Genomic DNA, 27,255 nt, shown 5'->3' with positions numbered 1-27,255 from the left:
AGGAAATGCAACAGCACTAAAGCTGGGGCAGCAGTACTAGTATTTCTGAGCGGGGAGTTTCCTTTGGGTTTCTATAACTCACCTCATAATTGCATGTTGCATTTAATTACAGTGCCTTTGTGTGTATTGGCTTGGTTGTGACCACTGTGGTTTTTAAAGTAAGCATAAGTTCATCTTTACATTCACTTTTGCTGGGAAAAAATGCGTATGCCAACACATGGACATCAACATGCGCTGAAGTCCTACAGCTACAGTTTTAGCACACACGCTAGCTTTGTGAATGCCTGTGCCAGTAGAAAATTTTCTTTCTCTTTGCTGAGGTTGTTTATTATTGTCTGTATAGCTCTGCTTTGGGAAGGAGTTGTGTGAGAGTGTCCTGGAGAGCTGGCTGACTTTGCTTTTAGTTATGATTGTATTTTGAATCAAACTCTTTTTTGAAGCAGGTGAGTCTCATGACTCCTTCCCCTATTAGAGCTCAAGGTCTGGTGACCTCCAAGAATAAAGTAAACCAAGCAAGGAGTTAAACTGTTCAACTGGCATTTTCTTTGAGACTGGATTACAGGTCTAGTAAGGCACTGAAATATTTACAATAAGAAAATATTAAATTGGTGAGGAAAAACTATACCAGTATGCGCAAGCCTGTATTATAGGTGCATTTGTAGTTTAAGTCATCCTGAGCTAAGCAGATGTAAACAAGGTTTAAACTGGTTTAAGTGTAGCTGTATTAGGGAATTACTGTGGTGCAACTAGATACCCGTTAAATTTAGCTGTAACAGTGCACCTGTTTTAATGTCAGCCCTTAGTATTTCTTATTAAAATTACTTTACAGAGTTGTGGAATATATACAGATTTGTAGATGCCATTACCTTCAATCACAAAAAAAATAATCTCTATGTGCACTGGCAATTTTTGTGTTACTGGTAAGAGAAGAGTGTTTGGAGATACTGGTTATATGTTTGTGAGATGCTCTTGGTTCTGTCAGTTGAGCTGTGATGAAAAATATGACAAGAAAGACACTGCTGTCTCTTATGACTGAAGATTACTGCCCTGCAGCAGAGGTGAGCCTACTTTGGCTTTACAGTTTCAGAATATTACCTTAAAATGTCAAATAATATAACAATAGCCGCTGCCGCTGCAGTAAAGCAGCTGTGCTCAAGGGTCGGTGTTTTAGTTTCTCCTAGACACCAATTATTACATTTTTAAATCTAATCAGGAAGTGCATGCAGCAGGGTCAATGTGTCCTATTTAAAGTAATTGCAGGTCCTGGTTTAAATGAATTATGAGGTTTAACTTTTATACACTAGACAATGTCTATATATGACGCTTAAAAAGTAGGAAGGCTTTGAATTTTGCTAAAATATCATATGGTCACAGTATAATTAAAGATGATTCTTTGGTTACTTCATTTTAACTTATATGTTCAAGTTTGTGAGTAAGATAGCATTGAATGTGCAGCAGGACTGACGTATTACATTTTGCGAAACAAGTAGCACTTCATATTGTCAGCTCAGTTTCTAGATCAGCATGGATAGAAAAGGTATTTTAGAGGTTGCGTGAGAGTACTTTGCTATCTTTTGCTAACACTACATTGAATTTAAACATTTAATTCCAGTCTTTTTGTTTGAAGATTGTGATTTTACTCCAAAGTGGCAGGAGTGAAATTTTGTAGCAGTAAGTACTTAATTTTGTGATATATGCTTCAAGTTGTCTATAAAGCCTTGTCTGCACTAGAAAGCATTGGACATGGGGCTGGACATCAGCAAGCTGTGAGTCGCCCTTGAATGGCATTTAACCATTGTTTCAGGAGTTGCAGAATTTGGCCTGCCCTTGCTTGTGTCTTACATACGTAATGTGTCCTCAGTACTATGTGTCATAGATTAGCCTGTGATACCATGTTTGTTTGTGAGAGCTTTTAGGCAAAGTGGCATGGAAAATGTTTAATTCTTTGCTGGGAGTCTAGTATCAAATCTGTAGTATGGGGTATGATACACTGAAAGCCTTTGTATGCATACACTTACTTGCCATAAATGCAGGAAAGAGGAAGTTTGCCATTTCTATTATCAGTTATGTTTGGTGATGTTGAAATACTGTAATGAATTGGATCTTATTGTATAAAGAATTCCTATCAATAAGACAATTTTATGCCTAAACTGTGCATTTAAATCCTAAATATAAAATATATGTTATCATACTTAACTAAATCTGATAACTTGTACTAATGGCTGTGTAAGGACCACCTGATGCTATGGGAAATGTATTTCTTGATCATTCTAGTTTTGAAAACTTTAAACTTCTTGTCCATGCGGTTGTGTCATAGTTTGTTATCCTGATGCAATGTTTTTTTTAGCTATTGTTGTACTTGCTAAGTAAAAATAATCGGTTTAGACTACAGGGTTCCCTTACAGGAAAAGAAAAATAGTCTGAGCAGCATTTCAATTAATGTAATTCTGTACGCTGTCTATGAAACTTAGCTGCAGGCACACTGCTTAAGTGTGGCAGTCTTTCAATAAAAAAAACATTAAGTGTACCTAGAGTCCCTCTTAGATTAAGAAAGAACTCCTTTAAAACTGCTTGTAAAGTTGTAAGTGAAAGTAGTCTCCTTAATCTTACTTTTTTTTTTGTTTTGATGCTGATAGATTTCTGTCTCAAAGCGTAACACAGAAAGTATGCTCAGTAATTTACAGTGTCCATCACTTATCACTGAGGAATAACTAGAGCCTAATGTAGCGCTTCCTACAAGGAAGGAAGAAGGTGCCTTGTACTTCATGCTCTCTTTTGTAATGTTGTCACTCTGTCAGCTAAAAGTGTGGACAAAACTTGAAATAAAACCGTTAAGCATCACAAAGATATAACCTATTGGGGTAGACATTTATCTATCGGAGCATATGCTGGCATTTTGCACTGAGATGGAAGTGGTAATGATGGGTAAAGATGTGCAAGCAGTGCCAAAATGTAAAACAGCACCTGAATTTCCCTGGGATGTTTATTCTAAAGCTAACTAGACTAAGGAAGATAAGGCTCACTTCAAGCAATAAGAAATACACTGGCATCTGGTATCATAATCCCTTCTTCATAATTTTTAGAAATAAATCTGAACTAGTCCACTTGCCTTAAATAAAATTGTTGTTTTTCAAATGTTACATAATTAATGGAATCCCTGTAACATATTGTTCATATTAAGTCATAAGTTTTATTGTCTTTTTTCTAAATATCAAACTTTGCTGTCCTACATCCAAACTGAAACCACTCCCTAAATAGCAAGAGCAGGGTTAGTCTAAGCCAGTCTAAGTCTGCTGCAAGAGACAATCATGTCATGTTTCCATTTCTATTCCTGCTTTTGTATGCACCCATGCAGCCACATGATAAGCTGGACCAGTGACCTGATGCCCCTAAGGGGTAGTCCTCACCATCACAGTCTGGAGACAAATTTTTGGCTGGATCTATTTGATAGAGCCCTGATACAGTTTGTCACTTGGCTGTGTATATGTGCTAGTGGCAGCACAAGGGAAGGGTGAGTTGAAGAGGAGAAGGGGACAATCTCTTTTATGGCAGTATGGGCACAGGATCGCTAAAATAAGGGAGAAGTTTGTTTCTTCTTCCTCTTGACCTGGCTGCCTGATCTTGCTCTCTCTCTCTTGGGCCAGTTCTGGTGCACTGAGCCAGTTGAACTCATTAGACCAGCAGAGAAACATGTACTTTTTGCCAGATTAATGAATTCAGCTAGTATGAAGAGTAGCCTGCTATGCGCCAGAGCTGGCATGAGGTAATGGTGGGGGATGGAGGAAGCATGAAAATTCCTTTTTGATGGTTGGAAGTGGTTAGATTATCTGCTCTATCTCAGTGAAATTCACCGTTAGGTGCAGGTTTTCTTTTTGAGGACTTACTGATTCATATGTTTTAATAACTTGAACTTTGAAATGGGAAGCAAAGAAATCTCAGAGAGGCCTGGAGGTAGAAACTTGATGCTTTTTAGAAGTGTGCATACAGTGAAGTGGAAATTAGCTCTTTTATCTGGTTGTGTATTTTGCATCTCTGACAAATTCATGTTACCTTTATATAACTTATATATCTTTTTTTTTTTTTGGTATGTCCTGTGTTGTATAGTGGGATTTACTTAAGCCTCAGATTGAAATCAACTCAATTACAAAAATAGATGTTTTCCAGTAATGCATCATTGCTGAGTACTCCTGCCAGCACTTTTCCCCCACTATGCTATGTGAAAGACCCTTATGAGCTGGGAAAACTGTCCTATTCCATAAATATATTTGGCAAAGAAATAGCCTGTCTTTAAGTTTGGAAGTCAAACTGTGACCATAACCTATTGATTTTTCTTTCTTTATATAAATCCTTTGACGAAATGGTATTTTAAAGTAGTAAATTATGACTCCTGTCTGTTTACTGGTTAGTATTTCTACCTACATATCTTTTGCTTAGAGTTGCATCTCAAGGCAATATGCCTTGAGTAACTGTAACTGTAGTTACTGTTGCTGTGGTGTTTATCTACATAGATATATCTAGTGGAGCTGTAGACAATTAGGGTGATGCACAGAATTTGAAAACTGTTGTAAATATCTATTCCTAAGCTACTGGATCTTTTCAGTGGATTTTGTTTGGTTTTTTTCTGCTTTCCTGCTGATATTTTAGGATGAGACTAGAGTATGAGTGCATTTAAGATGAGCAGACAACTGTTGGTACTGACAACAGCTCTCAAACTGCTGAAATCGGTCGATTAAGGACTAAAACACATTCACTCACTAAAACACTGCTACGCACAGTCAGGATTGCCCCATGGCATCTTCTGCCCTTTCATGATATTAAGCTTGATGCCTCTGTGACCTGTAGAAATGAGGAGTTACGAGCATTAAAGCTGCGTGCCAGTGCTGCTTCCTCCGCTCCCAGCCTGGGGTTGGGAACTAGAAGAGGTTTTGTGCAGTAGCGTGTTTGGTGTAGCTGTAGTGAATGAAGGTGTTCAGGAAGGGACGGGTACATAATTGTGGCATGAGGAGATTGTGATCTGAGCAGTCCATTCAGATTTTGCTGGAGGAATAAGCCTGTTAGAGTTGTCTTGTGCCGTGTCTTTTGTATTTCACCTCTGAAGATCTGTTTGCATCAATGAGATGTGCGGTATCCTTGTCAGCCTTCTAGAAGGATTAATGATGCCTGTGTGGGGAGATGGTAGTGCCAGGGAGCCTGGGATGGACAAAGTACAGAGCTGGTGGCACAGGAGCACAAGAGAGTGCTCTGGTGCTGACAGGGTAGGCTTCTGTTGCATGTGCAGGGAGAGGGAAGGGACGTTCAAACACATGTGCTGAAGCTGAAGAGTAAGAAAACTAAAAATTAGGGTAGGATTAAAATGCCAGCTTTAAAGAGAGTGTAAGGCATGATACTTTGCTGAAATGTCCTGGCAAGAATACGAAGTGTGCATGTTAAGAAGTGTAGCTGGTCAGTGGTACCTCAACTGCCTGACTTGGACAGGAATCCAACTGTGGTGCTTTATTGATCAGCTTTCAGCTGTGATGGGCAGGTAGGAGATGCCATAAGGAAATTTTCATTTTCTTGTGTGGTGGTTGGTTTTTTGGTGGTGTGTTTTGTTTTGTTTTTTTTTGTTTGGTTGGGGTTTTTTTTTGGTGTGTGTATGTGACTGGGCATACCTGGGATATGTGGCTTACTTTTAAGGGGGAGGTGGGTTTTTTTAGCAAGATCTGTGTTTGATGATGGCTCATTCATAATGCCTTCATAGCTCTTTCACAGTGCCTTTAAACAATATTTTCATTTTGCAGACAGAAAATAGAGGTGCATTTCTGTGTATTTGCTTTTCCTTGCTATGTCACTAAGCCAGCAGTATTCTGGAGCATAAAACTATGCTTCTTGTCTTCCACTGTGCCTAAGCCAGATGGAGCAGGCTATTAGTACTTGCTACAGTATGGCTGCACTGAGCGAGTTCCAGCTCCTGGATTGGTTTGGAAGTTACCCTGTGTTACTCAGTCTTGAAGTGCTGATGATGTGGAGAACGCTAGCAAGGCTGCCATATGCAACAAAGAGTCAAACCAGTCTGTTTTGAGATATGGATGGTAAAATGTCATCTTGGTTTATTATTAGCTAGATTCTCCAGTTACTCATTTGGATTACTAACGATTGGGTGTTTACTCTTCTGGATGCCCATGACTTCTTCCATCTTGAGTCTTTCTTGAGGTAGCTTTCAGTCCTGGGAGGATTTCTTCAGCAAGAGAATTATATAGGCCTGTTTTTATGGCCAATAATATCTATTCTCTGATGGAGAAACACTAGCAATACTGAGTGCAGTCGTGCTTAGCTTTTTGGAAAGAGCATTGCCTTGGATGCTGTTAGTGTCCTGACCATTTGCTCATCTGGGCAAATATTAACTCCTGTGAGTTCCTGATACGCTTTTATTCATAGCAGCAAAATATTTGCCCTAAAAAGGGGAGTCAGCATGTCACAAGGAAAGGTGGACATGAGGGGCTAGGGATAGAGTAGGGACTGCCTCTTTGCTGGTACCGTGCACCGAACTGTTTGTGAACTCTGGTATTACATGCAGTTAGTAGTTTTTGTTGGAAAGCCGAGGCTTAGTATTTATGCAGCAACATCCTGAGCATGGCATACTTGTGTGCATCTTAGTGTGGTAATTGTGATGGATGTGTTTATTACACTGTATTCTGTCTGGTTTAAACTGTCCCTGGATATTTATTCTGTCTTTGTGCAAGTACAAGATTAAATTCCAGATCAGTATGAAAAATGCCAAATTGTAAATTAAGATGACTTTCTTTCTGTGAAAAGGCTTTTTGTTTTCTACCTTGCCTTCCTGCTCTTTCCCCACCCCCCCTCTTGCGTCCAGATTCAAGGGTGTCTAATTTGTTTGTAACTCCTGTAAGTTGGTGTTTGCATTATTGTGTGTGAAAGACTTGAAAAAGTGATATGGGCTTCTTTTTTCATTTGTGTGCTAAATTTTTTAACAAAGTTGAATACAGCAGAGCTCTTGTAATCATTACAGTCTAGTAAACAATTCTGAAACATGTGCAAAGAATATTCTCAATATTCTACACCTGAATAATAATATTGACTAGAAAATTTTGTTGCCTAAACCTGGAAAAATATCAAAGTACCTTGCCAGAGCCTTTGGTACATGTGTTAGCAACTGACAATGGAGTTCAACAGAAATCTGTTTAACTCTTGTTACTTTTCATTTTCCAAAGTGTTGAAATTGCTGGGTTAGCTTTCACGTTTGCTTGCAGCTTGCAGAGTTTAGCAGCTGGTTCTGTGGCTGCAGTCAGTGTAAGAGGGAAGGAGCTCCATGTTGCAAGTGATCTGCTGCACTGGGTTGAGATTTGACAGGAAGGTGTGTCGAAATTTTGAGGGCATGATGGGGAACAAGTGACTGCCTAAAAAAAATTGTAAATAAATATTTATTAAACGTGGAATGTAAGCATTGCAAATAACTGGTAAACATAAAAATGGAAGTGGCTTTTATGTATTCAGTAATTGCAGAATAGTAAGGTTTGGAGACCTAAAACTTTAACATACCATGAAATGAAATTTGATCAAAATGAATCTATTTAACAGTCCTGTAGTGAGGCATCTGTTACTCAACTATAGCTGTTTCTTCTGGGATTTCTTTCAGGATACCCTGTTCAGAGCATAACAGTGGTTTTTTTGATACACATTGTTACTACAGTTCAGCATTAGAAATATTTGAGTTCACTGATTTTAGCAGCTGTTATGGTCATCACTATCACTGTACATAATTGCTGAGCTTCTGTTTTTGATGTTTTTTCAAGTAAAGGTGTTTAAGAGGAGTCATCCTCCAAAAAAGTATGTATATCAGGTGTTAGTTAGAAATAGAATTTCCTGATGACCTTGTGACTTGACAAGCCTTTGCTGAACTTTGGCTGAAATTTGAATTTTGAACATTGCCAAGGTCACTGGGAAGTGCAGAAACTGATAGGTTAGTGGTAAATCAATGTTAGGTGAATTTTTGTCATGCATGTCCCAGAATTATAGAGATCCTATGTCAAGGATCAACCCCCTCTATCTTATTCTTGACCTGGATATTTGCTATCTAATGTCATGTCTTCAAGGTCTGTGCAAGGTTGCATCCCAGTGTGTGGTGTTGACTGTGTTTCTGTAATTAACAAGTGGTGGGGTTTTTTTTTTTTTCAAACAGGGAATCATTAGCAGAGTGACAGAATCGGTGAAAAACATTGTACCAGGATGGTTACAGAAGTATTTCAATAAAAGTGAAGATGAATGTGTAGATACAAATGAGTCTACAAACCAGGAAGAGAGTCCAGTAAACTATCACCATGATTATGCAAATGAAGATACCATAGTGATTGATGGGAGAGTCACGCCTGAATCAGCAAGAATTAATTTAGAAGGTATGTGAAAAATCATTTAGTATTCTGGCCATCTGTATTTATCCACAGATTTGTAGTTTTGAATCTAAATTTCTAAGGGAAGCTGGAAGGAGCATTCTGACAGAATTAAAAAAAAACCCAAAAAACAACAAGACACAAAACAAAACCAAAATGCCCCCTCCCCCAAACTAACAAAAAACCCCCCAACAACTGTTTGTGAAACTGTCTTAGTTTTAAACTGTAAATGTAATTGTGAAACATACTGGAGGTTGTCTTACAGCTCTTGGAAGTCATCAGTTAACTTCAGGTAGTCGATTAGCCAGGTGCAAACTATTGATACTATTCATTTGTAAGAGTGCTGTGTTACATTTTCTTTTTAAAAGGTCTGGAATGCAAGTCTATCTAATTGCCTAAGGTAATAAAAACATTAATTTGTTTTGCTGTCCTCAAAACAAAAGACCAGATGCTAGAATGCCAGAGGAAAATTCCTTCTCATGTCCTGATTTTTTTTTCTCCTTTGGGCTTCTTCAATCCATTTAGTAATGTTCCTTGTTAGTTTAATGGAGAGCTGGGGAAATTGGTTTATGACATTATTCTTTTTAAAATATTTGGTAACATTAAGGTATGTGCATGGCTAGTGTGGGGTCTTTGAAAACCTATTTGGACCCTTGGCAAAGAACTTTGCAACCCCTTACTTTACTGTATAAAAGATTAACCTGTATTTTATATCTATGCCTCTCACTGTTTCTGTAGTTCTCCTCTGTAAGTTTGCATATGCTCTCATTTGAGTTTCTCTTAAATTAGCAGGTTTGTGGTACTTAATTTTTAATAAGGAGAGAAGTTTAGTCTGAGCGCGTGTACATAACCATCTGTGTGGAAATTCAGTTGCTTCTGTTGGCAAAATGAAAAATAATGAGGAAATACCTTTGTCACCAATGTCATGTAATTGTAAATAAGGAGCTTTATTGCTTTCTGTGTAGCTGTAGCTTGAGAATAAGTTTGGATAAAGGAATAGAGAAGGTCTTCATGAATGAGGAACATGTGTTGGCTTTCCTGAAGAACTGTGTGAAAGGACCTTTCAATAAGAACAGCTGCATGGCAAGCTCTCTAGCTCCAAGAAATCAGGAGCAGATGGACACCCGGAACCTTTAGTAGCTTGTGTTGCAGTCTGTGGATGTTGCTATAGTTAATAAGATTTTTTTCATTGTTATTACTATTATAATTTTAGAAAAACTGTTTCTTGAGTTCTGAGGTACCAATGTGCTAGAGCCTGTATTTCTTTGCTTGGCCAGCCTTCACCCTGATAACACTTTCTTTATCTAAAACAAGACAGTCCTAAAAATCTACCAGTGCTTTGGAGAGCTAATTAGTAGTACTGTGGTGGTTATGAAGATTGAACTAGCTAGTTTAAGCTTCAGTGCAAATATCAAGAGGATGATGACTCAAAATCATGTTCATACCCAGAATTCCTGGGAGAGACTGTGGACTTAGCCAGACACCAGGCAAGATGCCCATTAATAGCTGTTCTGTTTGTGTGGCAAGTTGGAGCTCTAAGACCACCTCTTGCAGGACACTGGCAGTGTTTACAAACCCTTTGGTTCCTGAAGAAAAAATGCCCATTGTACAACTGAGGCCACAACGCTTGCTTGTCCTTTGTGCCAAAACCTCAAAAGTTAATGGGTAGGAGATAATGTTTTGCCTGTAGTATGACCTGATATGGTAGAATTTAGGAGGGAGGATGACGACGACAACACCAAAACAAACAAACCCACCCAAAATCTCTGCAAATACGCATTTTCATGTTACGTATTCAGATTAACATCATCTTTTTTACAAGATTATATAAACTGCAGAGTTGTCTGTAACTTGCCATGTAATCCCAAAGTTTGGAAAGCTTATTGCAAGCTTTATCTGCAGAAGAAGGAATTTATACATGTTTGATTTAGTCAAAGACCCAGTGTTAAAGCACTTGAGCATGGGGTCAGAATTTGGTGTTGTAAAACCTCATCATTAACTACTTCTTAATGTGACATTAATACTTAGCAAGCAGTGTTGCTGTTGTAATCAGACAGTTAGATGAAACCCTATCTGGGTGAGGAAGAAGTTAAATTCGGCTTCTCTATTTTTGTGCTTAGAACTTGGCAATAGCATGACTGTTGATAGAAAACAGGTTTTGGCTTCTGTGAGCTTGCCTATAGGAAAGCTAATTGTCTTCCTGTTCTTGTTTAGAACCATCCACAAGTAGATCTGCATTGAACTTCTCAGATGTGTTAACAAGGCCCTCTCTTCATCGGAGCCATTTGAACTGTACCATGTTGGATTCCCCAGTACCACATTGTCAGCCCTCTACATCTTCTTCACTTGGCATTGGCAGTCCTGGACTGTCTCTTGTAAAAGAAATAAAAGATTCTACCTCTCAGCATGATGATGATAACATCTCAACAACTAGTGGCTTCTCCTCTAGAGCATCTGATAAAGGTAGCTTTCATGTTCTCTTAATTGATTTTTTTGGTAACATGAAGTACTTTGCATTCTTTAATATTTCACATCATCTTAGTAAATAAAATAGGTGAATGTCAGCTTTGGATGTTAGAACTAAATTTAATTTTTTGTATTTTAGAAATATATAATCCTGTCACCTTTTTGATATAACCATGCTTTGGAATACATTTATGAGACCCTGATGTTACAAAGAATCGGTGCTGATAAACACACTTTTAGCTAGGTTATCTCTAAATCTTGAACTGGGATAATAGGAACTGAAGATGACTATTGCTGTAGCTTGACAGCTAGGTTGATTGCCTAGAAGGAAGACTGACTCAGAGTATCTAACTGACAGCTGGTTAAATGTGAATAAACGCAGGTGACAAATAGAAAAACAAGATGTTTTCCTGTGTTGTCACCAGGAGTCAATAAAGGAACTGTTCTGACTGAATAAGTTTTGGGCTGCTCTTTTGGCCTTTCTTGGTAGAAGGCATCAGTTGTCAATACTGCCATGTCTTTTACTGAATTCAGTAAGGAATGTACACCATTTTAAAGTAAAAAAAATAAACATTGTATTGATGTAGGTGGGGACCTAGGTGATCTCACTGAGAAAGGGCAAACAGAAGGTTTGCAGCTTTTTCAGGTCCCCCATATAAACAGGGATTGAGGCATGCTCAGCAAGTTCTCTGGAGAACATATTTTTACAATTTGGAGTAGTTGTTGCCAGGGTTTAGCAATATAACCTGAGTTCACTAGAGCTTTCTGGTGTGTCTCTATAAAACATGCATGGAAAATAGGTCGTTAACTCTGCTAGTTCAGCCTTTGGGGGATTTTTCAGGTTTAAAACCTGTGCAGTTCTGACCTATGCTGGCCTCTGACTTTTATGTTTTACCAACATAAGAAAAACTTTTATAATTTTAGATGCACCGGTGTTTATGCAGTTCCCTTTTATTTTACCATGAGAGAAACAAAAATAAAATTGCGCTGCATTAGAAGCATACTATTAACTTGTTGTGCATGCTTTTGAAAGATTACTGAAAGGTAATGTATTTGCAGTTTGGTGAACAGATTTCAAGTTCAGAGTTTATACTTGGTTTTCATACCATATGTGAAATTGATCTGTTTGAAGAACTCTGAAGATTAAGATTGTTGGAGAAATGAGTGTTAGGAGACTTTTTCATTCTGTAAGACTTAATTTTCTGTATTAAAGTTCTCTATGTACACAAGGCATTTACCTATAGCATGTGTCATTTTGGCAGATATCACAGTTTCAAAAAATACTTCAGCACCACTGCTCTGGTCCACAGAGGCTGAAAGATCTCATTCCCTCTCACAGCATCCTGCAGCTAGCTCTAAAAAACCTGCATTCAATTTATCTGCTTTTGGATCTCCCTCTCCTGTAAGTACTGCACAGTATTAATTTTAATCAATTTGAATGTGTAGCCATTTTACTAACCACTTATTACAATACCTTTCTGTAGTCACTGGGAAACACTTCTGTCTTTAAGACAAGCCAGCTTGGGGATTCTCCATTTTACCCTGGAAAGACCACTTATGGTGGTGCAGCTGCAGCAGCAAGGGAGACAAAAGCGCGACTTGCTCCTTATCAGGTATGAGAATAGTAGTGCAGTGCAGGAGAATATGTAATTGAAATACAGAAGGGGTAGCATTGCCAGAAGAGCTGTGAGCAAGGAGCTGAAAATGCGGCAACAGTTCCTATTTTGCCCCCTCAGCCTACAAGAGTAGAAAAGAACAATTTCTGTGTAAGTTGTTTTTTAACAGTTTACATAGAAATGCTTGTCATAATGCACAAGAATAACAGTAGCATCTTAGATTCTGCCTAATTGTTTGTAGTTGGGATTTCCTGTGTTGTTAAGTCTTTCAAAAAATTCCATATTCTGCCATTGTCTGCCTCTGTATTATGTTAAAATAACATGTAAATAAAAACAATGATGGCATAACTTTGAAAACTTGTGTTAGCAGTAGCAAAAGCTACCTGCCTGATACTTGTCTGTAGATCTTTCACAAGCGTGCCTACACTCATGCTATCAATATATTGTATAGAACTGTGCACTCTTTACTATAGTAGTGTCTAAAAGGCAACTTTGCTGATCCTTTGCTCCTCTGTTACCTACAGGGAGGCGTGCAGTCCTAAATGCAGTCTCAGGATAAACAATAAAATGCTTTCTATTTTGGTATCATTCAGATAGCTCTTGAAAAGAGTTACTTATCCCTAAGAGTTCTTTGTGTTCTAAAATGAACCAGCAAATTAAAAATGCTGACAACTCTCAGTAGCTGGAGTTGAATCTAAAAGGATGTCAATAAAATCTGGTTCGGTTGGAATGTGTTTAAATAAAAATGACCTTTATTTAAAAAAAAAAGAAAAAGATAAAAGTCAAAAGCAACTTTATTTAAGGAACTAGAAATAAGAGTTTGCTGGACCTATTGTAGCAGTCCATTTCTACCATGAAACAAGGGGACCTACAAGTTCCTGACTTACGGGAAACCTTGAAAACTTGTGGTTTGTTCTGACTTGGTGTTAAATCAAACTTCAGAATGCTCAAAACTTCCTGTAAGCTAGGAGCTCTCTTTGGTCAGCTATTTTTATTTTTTACAAAATAAATGTGGATTATGCTGAAAAGAGGAACCAAAATACTAGGCTTTTAAAGGAGAGACTAGCTTGCTTGTTGCTGCGTGGCGTGGATTACAGTGAGTCTTGCTTGTGTTTTTCACATGCTGTATGGTCTGCTTCCTGTCTTCACATAGCAGCGTGGTAAGCATGATGTGGTTACATGAGGGGTTTAACATAATATAAAAAACAAAAAGTCACACTGAAAGAAGTTTTTTTTAAATTACATTCAAAGTCATGTGGTGCAAATAAAACAGTTTACTTTTTCAGTGTAATATGTTTAGAGCTGTTACAGTTCAAATCAGATCTTTCTGCAGTCAACTGTAATCTTGGGGGAAGGGAGGAAACGAGAGAAGTAAAACTAGAAATTCCTAGATGATTGTACACATTGGGTTTAAGATGGTACACTTACACCATCATGAAACTCTGAGATCTGTTTTGTTACTGAAAGTACTTTCTGCAGCACACGCCTTTGCTGAAGTTCTGTTTTCCTGATTACTGCTTCAGAGACCTGACAGGCCTAACATCTTACCTTTTATGACCTTTTACATTTAAGTATTTCTTTTGTTGCTTCGTCTTGTATGTAAGATCTGTGGGGCCCCACTTAAACTTCTATAAAGTCAGTAGAGTATATTTTCTTCTTCATGGCTTGAATGCCCAGCGAGTGCATTTTTCTCTGTCAACACAAGAGTATTGGTTATATCATCAGTGTAGCCATAGAGCATAAAATACACACATGTTTAATTCAAAATCAAGCATCATAACATTTCAATGCTAATTTTTCAGCCACCAGTAAGAAGACAAATGAAAGCTAAACAAGCAAATGTGCAATCCTATGGTGTGACAAGCTCCACAGCGCGGCGCATCTTGCAGTCATTGGAGAAGATGTCAAGTCCTTTGGCGGTAAATGGCACTCCTTTTGTTTTATTTCATGTGTTTGAAAAACATAGTAAATTTGCCAGTATAGGATGAAGATATTCCTTATGTAGTGTCCAGTTTAATTTATTGCACTGTTTTTTCAACAGGATGCTAAAAGAATTCCGTCTTCTGTTTCTAGTCCACTGTCTTCTGTAAGTTGATCACAAAACCCCCATGTTTTTGTTGGGTAGAACCCTCTCTTAGGAAAAAAACCATCCTCTAATACTTAGGCTTTTTTTCCCCCTTAGCCTGTGGACAGGAGTGTGCTGAATATTACTAGCTTCCAATCCAAACGAAAACAGGTAAGAACCAGTAACATCTTAAGCTGAGATAGATAACTTTCTATGCTTTATAGCTATTAGAAGAAAAGTCACAAACCTCAATGACAGCATACACATGATTTCAAATTAATATTAGCACTATGTGAATTATAGCTGTCTTGGCTGTGTGGAAATTGCTAAAAATATCTTTTCTACCCACATTAGATGAATTAGAAGATTATTCAGGTTAAGAATGATGTTATCTTTATGTGATAGTGTCTTGATATGTCAATCAAGAACAACACCTGTAGAACACACAAAGTAGTTTTATCTTGTCCTGCAACTTGGGGTTAAGTTGCATGTTAATCTTTTTGTGTAGGAAAGCTTTGTCTTGCAGAAATGATCAGAAATAGAAAAATATTGATTGAATGATTATACAGACCTTGTACAGATTTCCATGTTCATTTCGAGCAGAAAAATCATACTTATGTTTTTTATTACTGCTCAAGGTAAGGAGAAGGAAAATTGTTAAATGTTGTCACTTCTGTAACCTCATGTTCCTAAATTCCTATTTGGAGGTAGCACTGAATTGGTGATAATGTTGTGGTAAATCATTATTTTCTTCATTTTTGTTAAACAAAAAAAATTAAAACTAGTGAGGTTTTTTAATCACTTTAATTTGGTGTATCATTGAGCTTATTAAATTGTAAAGCCCACAAAAGGCCACTTTAAGATCAGGCAACCAAAGGAACAAAAGTGTGGTTTTTCCTCCATGCAAACTTCATCTGCTGTTTTAATGAGGAAATAGACAGAATGTCTCAAGAAGTTTCTATGCTAATCCCTTGATTAGAAGTACAATTAATTTTACAGTCACTTCAGAGTTTACAAACATCTTGGATTTTCTGTACCATCTTTCGCCATAGGCTAAATTACATGCTCTACTTTTCAACATTCCTGTAATTTCTTTACCATAAATATTATCCAAATAATTGAAAACAAAGCTGTTATGGATTCTTAGTCAAATTGTGGAACTACACCTGTGATGAGGCATTAAGAAAGATCTACCAGATTTCCAGTATAAAGCCTGACGTCAGTCAGAAAGTGAATGTTGCACACAGCTGTCACTGGGTAAAAGTAGAGAAGTTGTCTGTTCATAATACTAGAATTCATAAAGTTTGGCAGGCGAAGGGTAACCCTTGATGAGAAGGGGAGGAGAGGGTTGTGTGTGCCAAAGAGATGGTTGTATGTTTTCCTGCTAAAGCAAACGTATGGTTGACAGAACGCTTGAGCACTCAGGCAAACCTTTTGCGGGTATTTTTTGTGGTATTTTTCTTGTTTCAAGGATCTGCAGCAGACAGAATAGCTCTTAGTGTATTAAACATCTGACTGGGTGACTTTTATTTTTTTCATTGTACATTCCTAACTAATTTGATACCCTTCTACAATAAGGTCACCTACCTAGTGGGTGAAGGGAAGGCAGCGGATGTAGTTCTCTGGAATTTAGTAAGGCTTTTGATACTGTCCCTCACCCCATCCTTCTGGACAACTGCAGGATGAGCGGGTACATAGCGTGCTGTGTGAAGAACTGGCTGAATGGCAGAGTGCAAGGGGTTGTAGTGAATGGGGCTACACCTGGCTGGTGACTGGTCACCAGCGGTGTTTTTCAGTGTTCAATTCTAGGGCCAGTTCTGTTCAATATTGTTATCAATGATCTGGAGGCAGGAGTTGAATGCACCATTAGCAGGTTTGTTGATAATAGGAAACTGGGAGGTGCTGTTGACTGTCTTGAGGGACAGGAGGCCTTGCAGAGGGATCTAGATAGACTGGAGTGTTGGGCAGTCATCAGTGGCATGAAACTGAACAAGAGCAAATGCTGGGTCTTCATCAGTGACATAAGACAGTAGGATCGAGTGCACCCTCAGCAAGTCTGCAGAAGAAACCAAGCTGAGTGGTGCAGTTGACATGCCTGAGGGATGGGATGCCATCCAGAGGGACCTGGACAAACTTGAGAAGTGGGCCCATGTGAACCTTCTGAGGTTCAACAAGGCCAAGTGCAAGGTCCTGCAACTGGGTTGGGGCAACCCCCAGTATCAATACAGGCTGGGGGATGAAGGGATTGAGAGCAGCCCTGTGGAGGACGACTTGGGGGTACTGGTGGATGAGAAGCTGGACATGAGCTGGCAATGTGCACTCACAGCCCAGAAAGCCAACCGTATCCTGGGCTGCCATAACAACAAACATGACCAGCAGGTCGAGGGAGGTGATTCTGCCCATCTACTCTGCTCTGGTGAGACCCCACCTGCAGTACTGCGTCCAGCTCTGGAGTCCTCAGCACAGGAAAGACAGGGACCTGTTGGAGCGGGTCCAGAGGCGGGCCACAAAAATGGTCAGAGGGATGGAACACCTCTCCTGTGAGGAAAAGCTGAGAGAGTTGGGGTTGTTCAGCCTGGAGAAGAGAAGGCTTTGGGGAGACCTTAATTGTGGCCTTTCAGTACTTAGCTGGGGCTTATAAGAAAGATGGGGACAAACTTTTAGCAGGGTCTGTAGCGATAGGACAAGGGGTAATGGTTTTAAACTAAAAGAGATTCAGACTAGATATAAGGAATAAATTTTTTACGATGAGGGTGGTGAAACACTGGAACAGGTTGGTTGCCCAGAGAGGTAGTAGATGCCCCATCCCTGGTTCAAGGTCAGGTTGGAGAGAGCTCTGAGCAACCTGATCTAGTTGAAGATGTCCCTGCTCATTGCAGGGGGGTTGGACTAGATGACCTTTAAAGGTTCCTTCCAACCCAAACTATTCTACAATTCTGCACCTGGGACGGAGTAACACTGGGCATGAGTATAAATTGGGAGAGGAGTGGCTGGAGAGCAGCCCTGCAGAAAGGGGTCTGGGGGTCCTGGTTTGACAGCAGGCTCAATAGGAGCCAGCAGCGTGCCCTGGGAGCCAAGAGGGCAAACCCTGTCCTGGGGCAAACCCTGTCCTGGGGTGCATCAAACACAGCATGACCAGCCGGTCAAAAGAGGGGATTATCCCACTGTATTCACCATTGGTGCGGTCTCACCTTGAGTACTGTGTGCAGTGCTGGGCCCCACAATTTAAGAAGGACGTGAAGGTCCTTGACTGCGTCCAGAGGAGGGCAACCAAGCTGGTGACGGGGCTGGAAGGCATGTCCTGTGAGGAGCGGCTGAGGACTTTGGGCTTCTCTTGTTTGGAGAAAAGGAGGCTGAGGGGCGACCTCCTTGCTCTCTGCAGCTTCCTGAGGAGGGGACGTGGAGAGGGAGGTGCTGAGCTCTTCTCCCTGGGGTCCAGTGACGGGATGCGTGGGAATGGTTCAAATCTGTGTCGGGGAGGTTTAGACTGGGCATTAGGAAGTGTTTATTTACTGAGAGGGTGGTCAAATGCTGGAACAGGCTTCCTAGAGAGGTGGTTGGTGCCCTAAGCTTGTCAATGTTTAAGAGGCATTTGGACAATGCCCTTCATACTAGGCTTTAACTTCTGGTCAGCCCTGAAGTGGTCGGGCAGTTGGACTAGATGATTGTTGTAGGTCCATTCGAACTCAACTATTTTATTCTGATTCCAATTCTATTCTGTTTACATTTAAAAACAGCAATGGACCATCCTTCACTCAAAACAGGTTTGTGAACTTAGATAAACATAATTTTACTCAAGGTTTCAAAATGAGTATAATAATTTTTAGAAAGAAGTACTTTTATTCACTTTATAGATAGTACAGCATGAATTTTATTACGAAGAGTTGGGAGATGCTGTGGAATTAAAGCTGCATTGTAAACACAGTTTTCTGCTGCTACTAATTTTAATAATAGAATGCATCCTAAGTCTGATTCTTCTTAAGACTGCAGATGGAGCCTTTGGTAAATCTTGTAGCCTTTTGGTGTCTTTCTTGTTTCACAATTCAGTTAAGTCAGTTTTGCAGAATGTACAGTGCTTTCTGCTAAAAATTAACTCTGACAATGCTTTGACAAGGAAAGTCAAACCAGTACTTTTAAGTGCATCTAATGCAAATCTAAAACATTGGAACATATTTTAATGAATGAGACTATTTTAAAATTGTTTTACAACTTTTTTTTTTTTTGAATTGTAACTTCAAAGGAGGAAAATGTAGGAAAAATAAAACCCAGAAGCCTGTTTAATTAGCTGCTTAACACTTTGAATGTTAAATTAATGGGTTAAGCCAGTAGAAATAATACCACAATGTGGGCAGAGGAGAAGAAAAAATGGAAGCATATTATAATAACATGAGTTATTTTGATTATAGTAACATGAATTATTTTGTCTATGAAGTTAACTGCCAAATTCTGAAATAGGATTCAGTCAGACTTTGGCTACTTCTGTAGCTTTTTGGATTTCATAACTGGTTTTCTGGTGATTTCCCTCTGTAAGCTAAATGCTTTCAACACTTCCAAATAATTTTCACTGGGTGCTGAGGTTGACGGGAGATTTATAGTTCTGTAACTTTTTTCATCAGTAAATGCTGTGGTAATTTGGGTGGGTGCAAGGATAAATTGATTGCTGCTTCCCTTTCAAAGATGGAATCGCAGCATCCACCTGTCCAGAAACTCGTGACACCAAAGGCAATCTCTCTGTCAATGAGTCGGACCCAGTATTTTAAACCGTCTCTGACTCCAGCTACTGATTCTAGCAAAATTCACCAGAGGCTAGATGTAAAGCACAAAGTAAGTAAATTTTCTGGTCATTATCTGCCTGCTTTTTACAGCCTTGGATTGTCTGTAACCAATTATTCTAGTAAGGTGCTCTTTCTTGGCAGAGTACTGATAGTATGTTTGAGGTAAGCATTAAGACAGTGGGAACCATTGTGAAAGAGGTACCTTGAGGTTTTACGGGTTTAATTTTATTTTTGGAACAGTAAGTTGCTGGTGGTTATTTTCAGAACATTATAATGTGCTGTTGGGTTGGGCTGTTTTCAGTGAAAGAATGTTAAAATACAGAAACACCACTTTCCTTTTTGTATGCTCCTCTACACAAAGTTGTAACTGATGGAACATGCTGACATTATGTATAAACTCCTTCAGGTGAGCTATGGGCTCCGGGTGAGATTTTGACAATTATCCATTCTGATCACTTTGGTGTAGATGGAGTCCCTGATAAACCTTCCTTAAAACAAGATTGGCATCTCTTTCAGAAAAAAACCACCCATGGTTCCAGTATCAATCTGAATGTAAAAATTACCAGGTGTTAAATCTATAGGATTTTTAGGCCAGAGATCAAAGTGGATAGTCATAGCGATTAGGGAACAAGCTTAAGTAGATGAGGTATATTTAGTGGTACAAATAATAAAAACCAATACAAAACATGTGATTGGTTGTCTTCGCTTTGTGTATAGTTTATAAATACAATCAGATAAATCTTGAAATAAATCAAACTTAACTTGCAGGGCATGAGAGAGAAGAGTTTTCCTGCAGAACAGCAAGTAAAACCATCTGAAAGGTATGAGAAATCTATTCATTTAGAACACTTGAAAGAAGAAAGCTCTCTCCTTTGTCACTACAGTCTGCATGCCTGTCTTCTTTTGGAAGGGCAGTAACAGTTCTCAGTAAGGGAATGGAAAATACAGTGAAAAAATTGTATTATTAGAGAGTTTAATCATTTGTGCATCTTGATGTTCATCTGGGGGGGAGCTATTAGTTTCAGCTGATTATTTAATTGCTTGGAGTCTGAAAGCTTTGTCCTAAAGGAATTATTCTTTCTGAAAGATTCTTTATAAGGTGAAGTGACTTACAGTTCAGGAGTATATTTAACTTTTAGGTTTTTTTTTTAAAAGCAAAAACCTGGAGGAAGATAATTTTTTAATGCTCCTTTCATGGCAAAGTCACTTGTCTGCTCTGTGAGTTTGCATGAAAAACAGGAGCCCTTTAGAATCATCTGAGGCCAAATGCCAACTTGTGTCTAAAACACAAAATTCCAGGAGAGTTGTTAATTGTATTTCTTCTTGAGGAGATTGTCTTGCATTACACTGTTTGCTTGATTTAGATAAAATGACTTCACCTCCAGATAATATTGATGGCTCTCTCTTATGGGCAACTAGTCTTTGGGGTAATGCTTGAATTAAGACACTTTGCATTCAAAGGATACCTTTTTTGGAGGATTCGTCCCTTTCAAAGAACAGTAGGAGGAAATCATATTCGTTGTCTCTGTTCATCTTCCAAACAATTCTTATGTTGCCTTGGGCATTCTTCGGCTTACAAAAAAAACCCAAACCAACCCTTTGTTTTGGCATCTCATAGTTTGACTTCACAGCAACCACCTTCTCAGGGGTGTAAGAGATGGGCTCTAAGGTTTTGGTATAGGTACTAACAGATGTTAGGTTTTAATTGTGGGTTTTCAAACTGTTCTAAATTGCCTTTGGTAGAATTCCTTTCTTCTCCATGTAGAAGGGAGATTCAGAAAACTGATACTGCTTTTTATTTGGTTTACAAGTTTTACTGCTATGTTGTACTTTTGTCTGTAGAGTAGATGGTCCTTGGTTTAAAATTCTTTTACAAAGCCAGTGTATGTTGGGTATCATTGTCTGGAGCAGGAACACAACACTGATAAGGGACAGCTGGCCAGAGTCCCTTTGTGCAGCTAACCTTGCAGTACTTTGGTACTTCTCTGTTCAGCCTACCAAAGGCTATTTAGTTTTTAAACCTGGGTCAAAATTGTAGATTGGACTGACTTACTTGAAGACAGAAAACTGTCTTTGCCCCTTAGAAGCTGACAGGTGTTAACAGAAAAGAGGAATATGGGCTATTATGGACAGGCTATAATTGTCTGAATAAAGCTCTATTTTGACATAAGATTTTTTTTCAGAATTCGAATTGATTGTCAGTTTGGATTAGAGAAAAGTTTGAGCATATGGCCTTAAGGATCTGGCTTCCTCTCAGTGGTTACAGTGCTAAGCAGACTGTTTGCAAGTATCTGACAAGTTTAGACCAATTCTCTTCTTCAGTCTTCTGGAAGCTTGACCTGGTGTCTTCCACTGTGATCAAATGTACTTTTGTAATGACTGACTGCTTGCCTGCAGGATAAGCTTTGATATGGTAATTTTTTCCAGGGATTCTTCATTCTGATGCCATACTGCTTTTTATTGTTGTTATTCCCTAGTTCACTTCTGTTTTGGGGTGTGGCGTGGATTGGGGGGGTGTGTGTGTTTGTTTGTTTGTAGGTTTTTTTTGTTTTTCTTTTCTTTTTTCCCTTCCCACTTGGACTAGGAAATCTTCCTGGTTTGGATCTAGGTTTTTGTGATGAACAGAGAAATGCCTTTGTATGCCTTACAAAAGGGATCTGTATTCATGTCTGAAAAGACTTCTGGAATGTTGGCACACCCAAACACCTCTGCTGCTTCTGCTGATGGCCCCAGGAAAGCCAGAGCTGCTGCTGAAGCTTTTGCGTATTAGCTTGCCACACAAGTTTAAGCCTCTCTATTCCATAAGAGCTGTTGGCAGTGTTTCATAGGCGCATGCACACACGCTCTCTCTCTCCTCCCTCTCTCTCCATATGTATTTTTAGTTGTTCTTTTATATCCCTGCAAAGATACATGCTCATCACAGAATCGGAGAACTGGCAGTCAAAATTTCCACTGTCTGGACTATTAAAAGGAAACATTAGAAAATAACAGTCTAAATCGGTTCTTCTATTTCAGGTCTTCTGGCTTAGTCATCATTCCTTTATGGATGTTGTGACTGTTTCTTGTGTATGTCCTTCTCATTGCTGCTCTTACTAACGCAGCTTCTGCTGTTTAGAACATCAGATATTTACCAGCACTTAGCAACTTGTGGAACAGTTGTTCCTGATTCTGATTAGGTGTCAGTTCTAGGGCTAATAGTGGCTATAATAGCTTGAAACAATTAGTTGATAAGTTGATTTTATTCCCCTCCCCCCTTCCTTAACCTATGTACTATTATTCTGTGCCAGCAATTTGACCTACCCCACATTCGGTACTCCTGCATCCAACGGTCTGTCTTCAGGAGGAGGAGTGGGTGGTGGCGGCAAGATGAGGAGAGAAAGAGGAGTACACTATATATCAAAACCTGGACAAGAACAACAGGTAAGGGACCCTTAGGATAATTGCTCTCACTAACATTACTGAAGTAGCTAGCTAGGTATGCCAGTTTTACTGCCTCATAGTAATTTATAATAATGCCACTTCAGTTTTGTGGGGTTTTTTGCTGCAGGTTTCAGGGCAGGCTCCAATTTATTTATCTGTTTACGTCCCTCAACTTTGGGTTTATATTTTTGAAATCTTTAGTCCTATTATCTTGGAGATGCTTCATACTATAAAGTTTCTCGTTAGCGATTGAATGAATGAATTTTGGTGGAGATATGTATGTATTTATATTTATGGTCATGACTATCCTGAAGATTATTCTTGGGATTGGATGTTACATAAAGCTACCTACCACTGGATCTTAAATGTAAAAAAATTTAAATCAGTCTTCTCGCTGATGCAAAATGAAGAAATAGTAAATGCTGGAGAGTGTTCCTATAATACAAATGGTCTGAATGTTGAAGTCCAGTAGGCTCTTAAAATCAAAACTGTGAAACATGTAAGCTGTAGGATACATCAAATTTGTATAGTAGCAACTTAGATCTCTGCTTTGTCACTTCTGAGTGGATCTTGGTACTATTATGCAAATTGTGATTAGATTGTCTATTCTCAATTAAACCCTAACTAATCTAATCTTGGTAATCAAATAGTTTAAAAGGCAAGGATAAGACCACACGTTTTTAAGGTACACTGGTTTCTGAGTTTTAAATTTCTATCCTGATATGTGATATAAACTAGATTTACCAGAGTATGATCTTCTGTGCTGCTAGCCAGGCTTTCTTTTTTTACATTTTGTGCCTTGGTTTGGTTTGGGGGTTTTAGTACTCTGAAGAACCCATGTACTTCTTTAAACATTTTCTTTTTCCAAGTTCACTGCAGCAGTGACTTCAGAAACTTTGGCAGCTGTCCTGCATAATTTTGCAAGAGGAACACTTTCTCATTTGTCTTAGGAGTATACTCTTAATTGAAGAGATGAGAGGATAATTAGAAAGGGTGATGTTTCTCTAGATCTTTAAAGTACAGGAAACAAAATATCTGATCTGTGCCCCTCTGTTCTACACAGGTAACAGTTTTGAGCTAACTTTCAGTATTCTTACTGGACAGGTGATGAATATAGTATCACATGGAAACAGGCCTGCCATAAATTAAAATGATGTGGCAGACGGAGGTGGGCAGGTTTGAATTCCTTTTGAAAACTTGCTTTGTCGTAATCTATAGATCTCTCTGTTATATTTAACTTTGTTAAGAAATCAAGGTAGACAGGGTGGGAAGGTAGTATGTCTTGTAAAAGAGAAAAAATAAAATTAACAACTTTTTAAAAGAAAGTGAAAAATTAAAATTTACAACAATTAAAATTTACACATAGGAGGTGGAGGAACCAGTACTACCGAAAGTACCCCTACCCATCAGTACTGCATCACTGCCTTCGTTCAACTTTAGTTTTCTTGCCAGTAGTACTGTCACATCGTCACCAAGCTCTGTTTCAACAGCAGTGATGAACAAGGTAAGTCTTTGTTGTATATTGTGAATACTTTTTTAGGATGAGTATACATCTGCTTTGTTGCATGTTAACTTCTTCCGTGGCGCTCATGAAACTAACCAACATTAGTTTATATGCTGGTGAATAAATCAGGGTTGTATTCCAATGTGGAGGTGGGGGGAGGCATAAAGTTTTTGATTCTGCCTCTGTCCTTCTTTGCAAATTTCTAGTTAACATAAGTGTATAACTGCTTCAAAAGCTATGGAGATTTTGTTGGGATCTTACGTGAGGTTAAGTTATTAAATTAGATGTAGCATTAATGGTATAAGCCTAGTGCAGAATATGAGCCTAGGGTGCAATAATTGGAATATTATTGCAGTAAAATAAACATTCATCTGTTCTAGAGTACTTGAAATATTTTTGTATGTTTTGAAGCAGATATCTGCTTTAACATGTTGAGGTATTTGCTGAAGCTCTGACTACAATTGAGCTGAGTTAGTTTAAGGTTCTTAAGCTGCCTGGTCTGCTTTTCCATATATTTAATATATTTAGATCTAAGTAGTATCTCAGGTTTTTTTCTCTTTGTTTATGGGATTTGGTTTTGATGATACTGTACTATATGCTCACTTGCAAGCTTCATTTTCTTTTATTATAACTCTTATCTGTGGATTAGAAATAAATATCAAACATCAGATCTCCCAACTTCACTGCAGAACGTCTGTGAGACAGTGAATTCAGGTAGCTGCTATTGTTTTGCCAGAGTGTTTTTCTGTTAGATACAAACCTTAATTCTTTTGAAAATACAGGTGCAACCAGCAAGTAATGTTGGCAGTCCTGTGTTCAGATTTTCATCTCCAATAGTGAAATCTACTGAGGCGGAAGTGCTACCTCCGTTGTCTGTAAGTAAAATAAATAAAGCTCAACCTTTTTTCAAGGCTTTAGTAGAATATTGCAGAACAATAAAGCAGAATTGGCCCTGATAATGGAGAAAACAACTATATAGGTTTCTGGCTTATAATTTGTCATCCAGCATGTATACTAAAAGTTTGAGGACTGGGTTTCAGGTTATTATTTGTGTGTGAAACTTGATTCAAGTTCCTTTAGTTTCAGAATCTGAAAAATCTCTCTCTTTCATAGCAGATTGGGTTTACATTTAGTGTTCCTGTTGTAAAATCAGCAGAGCTTTCTGGATCCAGTGATACACCAGTGACGTCCTTACTTACTCTAGGTAACAGAAATTTAAGCATTTCAGATCTGAAGTGCTGATTTTCTTATTTTGTATATTAAATAGTAAATCTATCCTTTCTGAGCATATTAGCAATTCCAGGCAAAGTGTGTTTTCAGTGACAGATCTGCTTTTAACCAAATGGTAATATAAACTGTTGTAAATAAGGTAGAATTTTGAAGATTCTTTTATAAGCATGAAACTTGGAAATTCTTGGTTCTAGCAAATGTGAATATATTTTAAGTGGATTTCTTTGTGAAAGGTGTTTTTTGTTTTGTTTTGTTTTTAAAGATACCACCACTGTAAACAGCACCAGCAATAAGAAGAAAAAAGAAGAAGAATATGATGGCCCCTCCAAACCTGCGAAGATCTTAAAGGAAGGAAGTGTGTTAGACATTTTAAAAAGTCCTGGTGAGATAATGAACTCCTCCTAAAAAGATATTGCAAAAAATATACTAGCATATAACTACATTGATTTTTTTAAAAATCCACTGCAACAACAATAAAAACCCCACTTTGTCACAGTTAATGCAATATTAGCCATAAATACAAACATAGGAGAGCATTATGTTAAACGCTGCATCTGTTGGGGTTGATCTCCCTTTCTTCTAAGTGGCTTTTATTGCTGAATGGAAAATGGCAGCTTCAAACCAGATGCATTGCTTCTCCTTTATGTGTTGGGATGTAATTGTAAATGAAGTAAAGGAGAATTAGTCAAATAAATAGTATTTCATTTAAAAAAAATAAAATTTATGGAATTGGAAAGGAAATGTTTGTAAAATGCTTTACAAACATTCCTCTCCCACCTTCACTATCTCTGGAAATTAAGAATAGTAAAGACAGTTTCATTCCTAAAGATGTTTCAAAAGCTGCAAATCTTTTGGCCTTAAATGATAACAGTTACTATGGATTCAAATGTAAATTTTAAATAGAAGTGGGCTGTTTCACTTTAAAAACCCTTTTCTAATTTTTATTTGTAAGTAATTGCAGTTGTTTTCAACTGTTTAATAAAGTGTGTGTAGGTGATGTTTTTTGTTTTAAGAAAAAGGACTTTATTGAATTTGATCTTTTCCCATAAGCCTTCAGTTGTATCAGGACTTTTTTTTATCAAATCTATATACCTCTTAAGAAGACAGCACCTTTTTATATTGGAAAGAGCTAAGTGAAAAAATACACTGTGCGGGTGTTTTTAAGGAAACAGCTATGAGTGAAGTGACATTAATTTCCTTTATTGGTTTAACAGAAGCAGGTTCTAAATCCACACTGTTCAAAGACTCTACTTCTGATATAAAAAAACCGCAACCCCAAAACAACAACATAATAATAAAAAAGTGAAGTCTTCATTTTAGCTTTACAAGCAATTTGTGCTGCTATTTGAGATGCATTGCTGTGGCCTTTTCTTTAGTGTTTCCATATTGGTGGGGTTTTTTTCTGTTAAAATTGGCACCTTTAAATAAGGAGTTGGCCTGTGTCCAGTGCACTTTGAACAAAGATTACAGATAACAATTGTTCTGTTGTCTTCATTTTTATTACTTAATTAATACTCATTATCTGTGCGGAAATACCATGTGGATTGCCGCTCCAAGTACCAACTGCTGCACAGCTACTAAAGTAAATGTGAGTCATCTACTATGGCAGAAATAGCTTTAGAAATTTGATTTGACTGGGCATGGTGTCTTAAAATGAAATTGGATTATTTCTAGTCCATGATGGACAGTCAGCTTTCAGTACTGTTTGTTCACACTTGTATCTACCAGTGAAGATTTGTATTTAAAACTTTCCTGGAAATGAAGAGTTAAATCAAGCTTTAAATAAATGTTC

At 38.2% G+C, this 27,255-nt stretch overlaps 1 protein-coding gene across 3 annotated transcripts in view; it reads left to right on the top strand.

Moving 5' to 3' along the window:
* Positions 1–27,255, top strand: part of NUP153 (nucleoporin 153) — a 47,123-nt gene that overhangs the window by 7,728 nt on the left and 12,140 nt on the right. The window contains exons 2-15 of one of the 3 annotated variants that reach the window (XM_075052309.1): positions 8,180–8,393; positions 10,602–10,850; positions 12,116–12,255; positions 12,338–12,466; positions 14,272–14,388; positions 14,511–14,555; positions 14,652–14,705; positions 19,212–19,358; positions 20,078–20,130; positions 22,597–22,729; positions 24,096–24,233; positions 25,016–25,108; positions 25,350–25,437; positions 25,726–25,845. In XM_075052309.1, the coding sequence (XP_074908410.1) occupies positions 8,180–8,393; positions 10,602–10,850; positions 12,116–12,255; positions 12,338–12,466; positions 14,272–14,388; positions 14,511–14,555; positions 14,652–14,705; positions 19,212–19,358; positions 20,078–20,130; positions 22,597–22,729; positions 24,096–24,233; positions 25,016–25,108; positions 25,350–25,437; positions 25,726–25,845 (1,720 nt within the window). Of the gene's footprint in view, positions 1–8,179; positions 8,394–10,601; positions 10,851–12,115; positions 12,256–12,337; positions 12,467–14,271; positions 14,389–14,510; positions 14,556–14,651; positions 14,706–19,211; positions 19,359–20,077; positions 20,131–22,596; positions 22,730–24,095; positions 24,234–25,015; positions 25,109–25,346; positions 25,438–25,725; positions 25,846–27,255 lie in introns of all 3 variants that reach the window. The other 2 variants (XM_075052308.1, XM_075052310.1) reach the window with 2 other exon arrangements.

This window comes from Buteo buteo, chromosome 20, assembly GCF_964188355.1.
Source record: "Buteo buteo chromosome 20, bButBut1.hap1.1, whole genome shotgun sequence".
NCBI classification, from domain to species: Eukaryota; Metazoa; Chordata; class Aves; order Accipitriformes; family Accipitridae; genus Buteo; species Buteo buteo.
This window is presented reverse-complemented; position numbering and strand designations above follow the sequence as displayed.